Source organism: Vombatus ursinus, unplaced genomic scaffold, assembly GCF_900497805.2.
Source record: "Vombatus ursinus unplaced genomic scaffold, bare-nosed wombat genome assembly UNPS02014809.1, whole genome shotgun sequence".
Taxonomy (NCBI): Eukaryota; Metazoa; Chordata; class Mammalia; order Diprotodontia; family Vombatidae; genus Vombatus; species Vombatus ursinus.
Genome location: NW_020954587.1, coordinates 3,703,012 through 3,714,619, shown reverse-complemented (window position 1 = coordinate 3,714,619; position 11,608 = coordinate 3,703,012). Strand labels below are relative to the sequence as shown.

At 41.0% G+C, this 11,608-nt stretch overlaps 1 protein-coding gene across 1 annotated transcript in view; it reads right to left on the bottom strand.

Annotated features, from left to right (window-relative positions):
* Positions 1-8,602: 8,602 nt before the first annotated feature.
* The window catches only part of OTC (ornithine carbamoyltransferase), a 73,657-nt gene continuing 70,651 nt past the window's right edge, over positions 8,603-11,608 (bottom strand). Inside the window, exon 10 of the mRNA XM_027875589.1 lies at positions 8,603-8,844. Within this exon, the coding sequence (XP_027731390.1) occupies positions 8,785-8,844 (60 nt within the window). The 3' untranslated portion in view covers positions 8,603-8,784. The remainder of the gene's footprint in view (positions 8,845-11,608) is intronic.

Sequence of the window (11,608 nt, the reverse complement as noted above, 5' to 3'; positions counted from 1 at the left end):
CACGTGCAGGATATGTGGCTATTTAACCATTCAGTGCTTTGGGCATCTCTTGAAGACTATAAATTACACAGAAGTCATCTTATGCATCAGTTGAGGGAGATTCTGTGTTAAGAATTCCCTAAACTGATTAAATCCTGGATCTGGACTCCTCCCACCATAAAAATAAATACTCAACATGTATGGTAAATGGTGACTTTTCTCTTTAGGGGACTATAAGCTATAAATCCAAATACAGATGCAAAGAGTTACCATCAAGTCCTTATGCATAGAATCAGCTTTGGCTCCCATATACCCCAAATTCAGGATAAACCCACTTCACCTAGTTCTTGGCATAGGAATGAGGTAGCTTCCAGGCAGCTAAGTTCCACAGTGGGTAGAGCAGTGACCTGGAGTCCGGAAGATCTGAGCTCAATTCCAGCCTCAGACACTTACTAGCTGTGTGACCTTGGACAAATCATTTGCCTTCTGTCCTCTTAAGTTTCCTCAACCGTAAAATGGGGATAATAATAGCATCTACCTCGCAGGGTTGTTGGAGGGTTAAATGACATATTTCTAAAGTACTTAGCACAGTGTTTGGTCACACAGTAGGCACTTAAAAATGCTTATTCCCTTTCTTTCCCCTAAGACACAAGCATCAGTTATGTTTGTGCATCCTGAAGGGGAAGAGCAGCCCGCCCTGTGCAATGTGGCCTAAGGAATGGGGTTGAGCCAGACACCACCACTTAAAGGATCACTAACTCTGCCATCTGCTATTTCACAGGGATGTAATGAGCATTCTTTTTTTTCTCTCTGTGTGACCTATGAAGTACTTTTAGTTACTTGGAAAAGGGTTTGTTGAAGCAACAACAGTAGGCACTTCTCATTACCAATACCCCATTATAGTAGAGTAGTACTTGATTCCGCTCCTTGCAGAAGTGAGCCAGGATAACCCTCTCTCAGTTTTTAAGAAATAGGAGGGGCTGAGGTTCCCCCTTCTAGGATGCTTCTTCTGGCCTCTAACTGTGATTACATAGCTCTCCATCCTGATGGAGGTGAAAGGCCATGCATTTGAATAGTGAGAATAAATGTTCACTCTTAAATATTTATAACCTCTTCACAAGGACATTGAAAGGACTAATAATTTAATTATTGAAGAGTGCGGTCAAAGAAATTGATGGTGACGTTTGTAGCTCTAAGTTTCCACCAACACCGCTTAGAGAATTTGGCTGATGAAAAGGGAAGGACAGGGAGGGCATTAATAACAATTAGTTTCATGGTTTTTTCATCGCTCACACCTACTGATAAGATAATGAAAAGCACTTAGGGGCTATGTGCTTGGTTGATCTATTCCTCCGAAAGTCAAGACCGAAAAATCAACTCTATAGGTCCACTATCTTCCATAACCTTTTACAATTCTAGTTCAATCTCCAGGATATCTTCTTGGCCAAGCTTTCAAAGCACTGTGGACACGGAGTGAGGACATGTGTTTCCCATCTCATCCCCTCCACATCCTAAACATATAACCACAAAAGGTCACTTACCATCTCCAAGCCTCATTTTCCTCATCTATTTAGATGAGGATAATAATATTTGTGTTACCTAACTATTAAGATAGATGTGAGAAAAGCACTTTGTAAGACTTGAAATTCTATATAACAGTGAGTTGTGATGATTTCTGGTCATCCCAGTAAAGAAGGCAGAAAGCAAATTTTATTATTTGCTTCATAGAGGAGTCAACTGAGCCCAAGATGTTAATTGATTTTCTTTTAGTCATGTGCTTAGTAAGGGTTCTGTATCTAGAGTTTCTTATTTCACTTCTATTTCATTTTCAGGCTGTTGCCAAGTCCCATCAATATTTCCTTAGAAATGTCCCTTTGTTCTCAGCCCTACAACCGCAATCTTCTCATCTCATGGCTAGATGACTGTGATACCTATCTGTTCCACCCACCACTGATCTCCCCACTACCCAGTCCATCTTGCCCACGCCATTCACATGAATCTTCTCAGTGTACCACTTCCCTTATGTCATTTTCCTGCTCCAATCCATTCAATGGTTTCCTACTTTATTATGCCTTTGTTGACCTTTCAATGTACTCCACAAGTCAGATCTCACCTACCTGTTGATTCATTTTCTGACCAATTCAACTTAGTTCATTCCAACAAGCATTTTTCAAACCCCTATTATGTGCAAGGTATTGGCCAGGTTTTAGGACTACAAAGACATTGAAGAGATCTGTTTCAAAACAGATAAACAAACATACATGAAAGTTAATTGGAGGGGAGAGAGAGAGACAGAGCATCAATAATTATGGGGGTAATTGGGGCACCAATAAAGGCTTCAGGGAGGGAAGTCAGATTTGAACTTAATTCTGAAGGAAGTGAAGGATTCTGGATTGGGGAAAGGGGGAGGGAATGCATCTTAGGCATGAGGGACAGCTTATGCTGAAGCACAAATGTGAAAATTTGAATGTTATGTATTGCTAGTAGGTTATTAGTATGGCTAGGACTCCCAGTTAGCTGGATAGTAGGATACATGGGGGAAAGGAAGCAAGAATAAGGTTAGAAAAGTAGATTGGAGACAGATTATGGATGGCAAGCCTGAGGTGTTTGAGAGGAAGCCCCAGGAGATTTTTGAATGAGGGAGCGACTTGGCAACTATGCTTTAGGAAAGATAATTGAACACCTGTGGGAAATATCTGAAAGTAAGGAGAGCAAATAGGAGGGTCTAACAAAAGTCCAGGTGAATGGTGTTGATGCATGGGAGTGGGACAGAAAGGGGTCAGTGCAAGAATTCTTGCATAGTTCAAGTGAACAGGACTCAGCAAATTATTAAATATTGAAGATAAAGAGAGGAAAGAATCCAGGATGGTTCTGAGGTTATGAAGTTGGATAAATGAGAGGATGGTGGTACCCTCAACAGAAAGAGGGAATTTTATTAGAGGGAATGTTTTAGAATATGATGAATTCTGTTTCAGACAGGCTGAGCTTTAACTATTAACAGGTTATCAGCAGGCAGTCAGCTATGTGAGACTAGAGTTCTGGCTATAGATTAGGGCTAGACATGGAAATTTTCATCAAGGTGATAATCAAACTGATAGGAACAGATGAGCTCACCAATAGAGAGAATGCAGAGAAAGAAGAAGGCCTGGAGGCTTTGGAGACACCTGTGCTTAGCGGGTAGGTGATGCGTCATGATCCAGCAAAGGAAACTGAGGAGGAGACAGGCAGGAGAGACAGAGGCAAGTAGTGTCACTGAAGCCAAAGGAGGATAGAGTATCCAAGAGGATAGACTGGTCGAATGCTAAAGGAAAGTCAAGAAGGATTAAAACCTGGAAAAGGTCATTGGGACTCAGGCATTTTGAAATCATGGGGAAAGGGGAAGAAGCATTTATTAAGCACCTACTCTGTGCCAGATGAGCAGCTAGGTGGCACAGTGGATAGAGCACCAGGCCTGGAGTCAGGAAGACTCATCTTTCTGAGTTCAAATCTGACCCGACACTTACTAGCTTGTGACCCTGGGCAACTTGTTTGCCTCAGTTTCCTCATCTGCAAAATGAGCTGGAGAAGGAAATGGAAAACCACTCTAATATCTTTGCCAAGAAAACCCCAAAATGAGTCACAAAGAGTTGGACAGGGCTAAAAAAACAAATCAACCACAACAAAACTGTGTGCCAGACACTGTGCTAAGGGCTTTACAGATATTCCTTCATTTGATCCTTACAACTTGGGCAGTTATGTGCTATTGTCATCCCTTTTTTACAGTTAAGAAAACTGAGGCAAACAGAGGTTAAATGACTTTCCCAGACTCACCCAGCTAGGAAGTATAACGCTGCCTTTGAACTCAGGTCTGCCTGACTCCAGACCCAGTGCTCTATCCACTATACCACCCAGCTGCAAAATGGTCATATTTGAGGTTATCTCAAGTGTTCATTGGCGTTAGATGACATACTGCCATTAAAAAGTTATGTAGGAGATGATGGTTTGAAAGCATGGCAGGGTAGAATGAAAGCTTTCTATTTTTCTTTTTAAAGTGCCTAGTGAAGGGGTCTAGTGCCATCTCTAACATAGACGAGACTGGAAAGTCTGTTTCTGAAACAGCATGACGTGTTCTTCAGTTTGGAGCGCGCACAGCTGGTTCCGATCTACTCACCATACGGTAAGGAGTTGGACAGTTGATTGGCTATGTCACTGGAAGCACTGATCAGTCTGGTCTTAGCCCTTGCTTTGCTCTCTTTTCTGCCAGAGAAATAATGACAAGAAGAGAGTGCCTTGGGCCCTCCTTATCCAAAGCTGACACACGACCTGTTTTTGGATCATGTATCTTTGCTTCTGTGTCTTGTTTTAGGTGAAGAGTATTGATGTGGGCTTCCAGAAGTCAGAAGATTAACCCATAAGAAAGAAATCCAGGAGCTATTTGCTGGAACCTAGGAAGTGAGAAGTAAAGCCCTGAGTGATCTGCCTGACCCAGTCTAAAAATAGGATATATGCAAACTTATCTGCCACCCATCAGCTCTGCCAAATTGGGAAGTGAACTCATTGAGATGAATGCAATGTAAAAACTATATTGAGTTTGCATTCACTCTCTCCAGAGTGGTATAAGGAAGAGTATGTCTCGGGTATTGGGGGGGAAATGCTTGTATTTCTGTGCTTACTACATCTCTAAAGTAAATATCCCACAATAAAAAAGTCATCTTAATTGGGCTAAGGGTGCAAATAACTGGTGGCTAACAGTACAGATGATATGCCAGAACCCCACTGACTCTTAAGGGGTAACTTTAGGACCCCAACAGGGAAATATAGCTGGCTTCACTATGGAAGAATGAGTCCTGAGTACCAATACAAAATTGGAAACCTGAGCATGTTTGTAGGCATCAGGGATGGACCAGCAGATAGAGAAATTGAATATGAAAGTGGGAACAGAATTGATGGGTGGAACTAGCTCCCAGAGAGGGTGAGTAAAGAAAAAGGACTGAAGTAGAGGTGTTAGTTTAGGAAAGGAGAAGAGATATTTTCTTCTGAGATAAAGCATTGGGGAAAAAAATGATGCATGAAGACAGAGAGAGGAGAGAGCTTATAAGAGAAAGCCTTTATTTTCTCAGTAAATAAAGAGGTGGAGTCATCTACTGAGATACCAGGGTGAGGCTTCAAGACGAAGAAGGAGGATTGGGAAAGCCACTCCAAGTAGTGTAATAAACTAAATCAGTGAAGAATAAAAACATTGCCATTCAGCAGTGAAAGCTCAATTAAAATGAGATGACCTTATTTTATCGTGGACCCAGTAAGCAGTTTCATGACTGCCACCAGTGACATCTGGTCACTTGGAAGCAGTAGCAGAGAAGATGGATGGTGGAGGGAACCCAAGTTTGAGGATTGGGAGAGCATGAACAAGAGGACAATGGAGCAAAGGAAGCCCTGGTAGAAGACAGCGTCCAGTTGAATTGACTAGCAATGTGGTCAAGAATGGGGCCAAGCTATGGGAAGAAAGTAAAGCTAGAACCCAGACAATAGACAGGGAGGGATGGTGGGACTAGAGGTCATGGAGAGGACAAAGAATAGATTTAAGAGAAATGAGGCAGAGGGAATGATGGAAGAACAAGAAATTATGATCAAAGTAATTTTTTCTAAAATGTCACTCTCTCCTGCATGAGCTCCAGTGACTCTCTCTCTTACCTCCAGGACCAAATGTAAAATCCAATGTAAAATGTAAAATTCCATCTCTGGAATACTCTGCTACCTCATCTCCATCTCCTGGTTTCCTTGGCTCCCTTCCAAACTCTGCTCAAAGCTCGCCTCTTTTCAGGAAGCCTCTCCTAGTTCCCCTCCCTGTTCATGCCTCCCCTTTCGGACTACCTTCCATCTACGTCGTACATACCATGGCTGTACCTAGTTATTTACATGTCATCTCCTTGAGGATAGAAACTACTTTTTGCCTTTGCATTTCCAGTACTTAACACAGTGCCTGGCATGTAGTAAACACTTAATAAATGCTTCTTCACTGCCTGACTGACAAAGAGAATTTCAGAGTACAGAATCATATAAGTGGTGCAGTCTGAGGTGATGCTGAGGTGTAAGTTGTGGCTATTCCTGTGAGTGGTTGGAGATGCAGGTTTTGAAAACTGAAAAGGTTGATGAACTGGGAGGCTAGGATATTTGAATTGGGCATTAACATGAGAAATGAAGACCCTGAATGTGAGGACAGGTGCTGGTTGTGAAAAGAAAAATTGTGATCCATGTGCTGAACTCCTTTCAGAAAGGAAAGAACATGACTTGAGGGCTGGAAGAACAAGGGATTAGGATCAAATTCCTTTTTTTCTAAAATATAGATCTGACCATGTCTCCTCTTGGTCTGATAAGTTCTAGTGACTCTCTTACCTCCAGGACCAAATATTCAATTCCAAGGGATTGGACAGGGTTATATCAACCATCAGACAGAGCAGTGGTTAAATAAATGGTGGCCGATGGGGCAGCTAGGTGGTGCAGTGGATAAAGCTCCGACCTCAGAGTCAGGAAGACCCGAGTTCAAATCAGACCTCAGACACTTGACACTTACTATCTGTGTGACCTTGGGCAAGTCACTTAACCCTGATTGCCTCACCAAAAAAAAAAAAATAATGATGGCCAAGGGAGGGCACAGAATTGCCATTGGGGAGGAGTATGCCAACTCTCTCTTATAGCCTGCGATGGTGGGAGACATCAAAGGGAGCCAAGGATGAGTGGTTATAAGGAATGATCTGGGTTTCATTAAACAAGAGGAAATAGAAAGCATGTGGGAAGAAGAGGTCTAGGGGAATTTGTTCCTGAGAGAGAAGGGGATTCCAAGGACAAACTGGAAGAGGTAAATAAGTCAAAAAACAACATATGGGCAAAGGGTTGTCCTTGAAACAAAGTACCCGGAAATGTCTAGCAGGGGGTAGGGATGGCATTTGTACATGCCCATTTGTTTCAGTGATCCCTAGAAAGAGTTTTGACATTTAAACGTTTTTCCTGATTGGAAAATCTGGATATTGTCATTTCGAAACAGCAGTTACCTTTGACAGTGAGAGCTATGAGAAGATTCACAGTTCAAGCCCAGGTTACACCCAAGATCCAACTTTTCCTTGTGGAAATTCAGCTCAGTTCTGGTCTTCTCATTTTTTCCAGTAACTACCTTTTACTGAAACCCTCTACAAGTCAAAGTCACCCTTGGCAGTTTATAGGAGATTTTTTTTGACTACACATAACAGCACCAAGCTTTTTTGCATAAACAATTTTATGGATTCTTCACTGAACATTTCATACATAATTTATCTCCTGCTGATTTGTTAAGGTCGTAACTGGCCAATCTATAACTAGAATACTACGTAGGTGGAATGCCAAGGAAGTGATTTTACTTGTTTTACTCTTCCTTGTGAAATGTCCTGATGAAGAAGCACTTAACTTTTTGAGGTCTGATTAAGTGATTGTAAAATAATATTTTACAATTATTCAAAATACATGATTTTGATTCTAAGAAACCAATATAGTAGCACATATATGTATACATATACATATACATATATATATAATAGAAAATAAATAAAGAAATATCTCTTAAGCTGTAATAGCTCTACAGGAATATCTGGAGGTGCCTTATAATAATAATACTCATGATTATGCATGCTTTGCACTTAAAGTTTGCCAAATGCTTTATATACATCATTTCATTGGAGCCTTCCAGCCTTCTACCTTCAGAAATAGGTACTATGGGTATCATTATCACCATCTTATAGAAGAAGAAACAAATTCAGAAGAGTCTTTGTCCATAGGTAAGCAGCTAATATCAGAAGGATTTGAACTCAGGTGAAAGCAACATAAAGTAAAATAGATAAATAAATAAATACATAATTGGCATGTTAGCCTCTTGGCTGGCTGTCAATTGTTTACAAAAGTTTTTGCTTCTCTCCTGGGTGGGACACGTATACTTAGCTATGTAAACAGAGATGTTCCACTTCCTCGCAAGAGCTAGCCCTGTGTGGTAACTCTAAACATTCTTTTAAGAGTAGCTAGAATTCTGTTTTTAAAGATACCCAACTGCTGCCTTCCCGGAAGGCCTGGCGAGTAACTGCAGAGTTTGGCCATGGTTAAACTGCCTCTTAGGATTATTACCACCCCTTCCTCCACAACAGAACATCCGGTCTGTCCTACTGGCATTCTTAATAGTTTAATCCATTTAGGAGGAGAATTATTTGGCCTTGCTGGTTGCCAAGGACTGTTGTGTCCTTCCAAAAGGACGTGAAAGCAAGCTGTATTCACTGCCTAGCCACTCACTCAACAGGTCATTATGGGGAAAACATTTTTGTAAATCTTAAACTGCTATACAAATGTGATGTTATTAGTATTATTATTTATTACTATTACAGATCTACTCAACAGTTGATAGTGGGTGAAATTTTAATGTGTAGGTAACAATCCACTAGGCTATCACAAATAAGTCACATAACCTGCTTTGTGAGTTCTGTTTTCTTATGCTGAAGTGGCAAACCCCAACAATTGCTAAATAAATGCTCAAATTCATTCACTAAATGACAGTTTAAAAGTATAAGCTAAACACAAACCCTATTGAGCTTTAAACAACGAGGCAAAAAAAAGGCACAAATGACAAAGCTTCAATATTGTATGGATTATATGGAATTATAAGGGCAAAACAATATTGTACAATCCACCTATTGGCTACATTAGGGAATGGGTCTATTCTTTGATCTCCTTCTTCCTCTCCCTCCACCTCCCCATGGACTAGAATACACTGTTGCTGCAAAATATTTTTCCCCCTTGGAAAGAGCCGAAGCATCAGAATGTAGGCTTCTGCAGCTGTGGTGAGTAATCCGTCAGCAGGGAAACCATGACAGCCTGCAGTGGAGATGAAAAGAGAAAGAAAGAAATTAATATACATCAGAAACGAATGTGGCACGAGAACCAAGTGGAGGGAGGAAAACGGGCCTGGGATAAAAATGAGCTTTCTCAAGCAAATCACAATTCAGACTGTGCTTTGTCAAGATGCTGAAACATCTGTAATGATAAGGGGATGATTCTGTGCTATATTTGTTTTTATGCAGATGAGGAAAGGTCAAGATGGAGCAGACTGGCCCAGTACACAGGCAATCCATGTAGCTCCTAAGGAATAATTCTAGGGTGGAATAGAGAAAAAGTAGATGCTAGAGTGCTGTCCAGGAGTGATGTTTGCGACCTTGAGTGAAGCTTGAGTAGTGAGGTTCTATGGGTCATCACACGCCCACTGTCCACTATGGTACTTACTATAGCCAGGATGGATCAAGGGAAGTTTGAGGGGAGTCAGATGAGGATCAGCAAATTTTCTTGAGGTTGGCGAGCCTCTTGGGTTATTGTGTATAGAGTGATGAAGCAGACAAATGGCTTGGGTTAGAGGCCTCATCTGAGGCTTTCTAGCCTTGCAATTTTGGGCACTAGTCCAGGGTTATAGTGAGGGTAAAAGAGATGGCACATGTGGAAATGTTTGGAAACTGTAAAGTGTTATATAAATGCCAGGTGCAATTCAACAGCACTTACTGTCAGCTTTCCTACGAAAAGTTGCAGTGGTAATAGCTTCTCTTCAGTCTGCCTCTCGATTTTGGAAGGCTCATCTCCCTGCTATCCACCCCAGTCATCTCTTGATTTTTGGCTTCAAACCTCTAATATATACCTATCCCTGACCTATACACAGTCTATCTGTTCATGTCTTGGTTTAACATTTATGTTCCTGTGTTTTCTCTGTAATTGTTTATCCATAACTTTCTTGGTTTGTAAACCCCTTCCTTGAGGGGAGCGGCAGGTTAACAAGATGGCGCAGTGGATAGAGAGCAGGGCCTGGAGTCAAGAAAACCTGAATTCAAATCTGGACTCAAATGCTTACTAGCTGTGTGACCCTGGATGAGTCACTTAATCCTGTTTGCCTCAGTTTCCTTATCTGTAAAATGAGCTGGAGAAGGAAATGTCAAACCACTCCAGTATCTTTGCCAAGAAAACCCCATATGGGATCGTGAAGAGTTGGACATGACTGAAAAATGACTCAATAAAAAAAGTGAATGTTTTTCATTTCAGTTCAGAGGAATCACAAGGAACTAGAATGGGCAAGGGATTTTAAAGATGGTTTAATCCAGAACTCATTTGCAAATTAAAAAAAAAGAGAGAGGGAAGGAACAAACATTTCTATAGTGCCTATTATGAATCAGGCATTTTGCTAAGCACTTTGCAAATATGATCTCATTTGATCCCCACAGACCCTGGGAGGTAAGCGCTGTTATCTTATCAGGTGAGGAAATTGAGATAGACGGAGGTTAAGTAACTTGCCCAGGGTGACACAGCTAGTGTCTGAGGCTGGTTTTGTATTCAAGTATCCCCAACTCCAAGCTCAGGTGTCTATCCACTGTGAGACCTAGCTGACTGAGTCAGAGCTGGGATGCAAGCCCATGCCTCCAGAATACTGTGTTCCTTACAAAATTACACGAATTTAAATTTTGTTTTAAAAATTTATTAAATACTTTATGTTTGTAGAGCAGTGTTCAAGGTGCTGCGGGAGGTAAGAGTTCAGATAAGACATGATTCTTGCCCTCATGCAATTTAGTTTACTAATAAGATAAGTTGTTGTTAAGTCATTTTTCAGTTGTGTCTGACTCTTTGTGATCCCATTTGAAGTTTTCTTGGCATTTTTTTGAGGAGGAATGTTGCCATTTCCTTCTCCATCTCATTTTTTGCAGATGAAGAAACTGAGGAAAACAAGATTAAGTGACTTGACCAAGGTCTCAGAGTTAGTAAGTGTCTGAAGCCAGATTTGAACTCAGGAAGACTCATCTTCCTGACTCCAGGTCCAGCGCTCTATCCACTGTTCCACCTGGCTGTCATAAGACAGAATCACAAATATGGTGCATAATAATATAAAATATCACATGACAAATACATTAGAGTGGTATATAGCCAAGTAGTAGGTGAGAGCATTATATGGTGGAATAACTCTTGAATTCAAAATCTGTGGATCCACATTTAGATCTCAACTCTTTCACTTATTACCCATATTACTTTGGACAAGTCATTTAACCTTTCTCTCTTCATCTGTAAAGACATCATCAGTGGATAGGACACCAGGTCTGAAGTCAAGAAGACTCATCTTCCTGAGTTCAAATCCAGCCTTAGACACTTATTAGCTACATGACTTTGGACAAGTCACTTAACTCTGTTTGCCTCAGTTTCCTCATCTGTAAAATGGCTGGAGAAGGAAATGGCAAACTCCTGCAGTATCTTTGCCAAGAAAACCCCAAATGTGATCACGGAGAGTTGGGCATGACTGAAAAACAACTTCATCTGTAAAACGAGAGGATTGGACTAGATGTTTTCAGTGGTCCATCACCATTCTATATCCTAGGGGAAACATCTTTGAGGTCATCTAGTCCAGCCCCTTTATTTTATTGATGGTCAAACTGAGGTCCAGAAAAGTTAAATGACTTGCCTAAAGTGACACAGTGAATGGAAGAGACAAGATTTGAACTCAGGTCCCTGGTCATCACTCTTTTCATGCGACACCAAAAATATTGAATATAGGATTAGGAAAAGCTTCGTGGGGGAGATGTTTTATTAAAATGGCAACAATACTTATGGGATAATA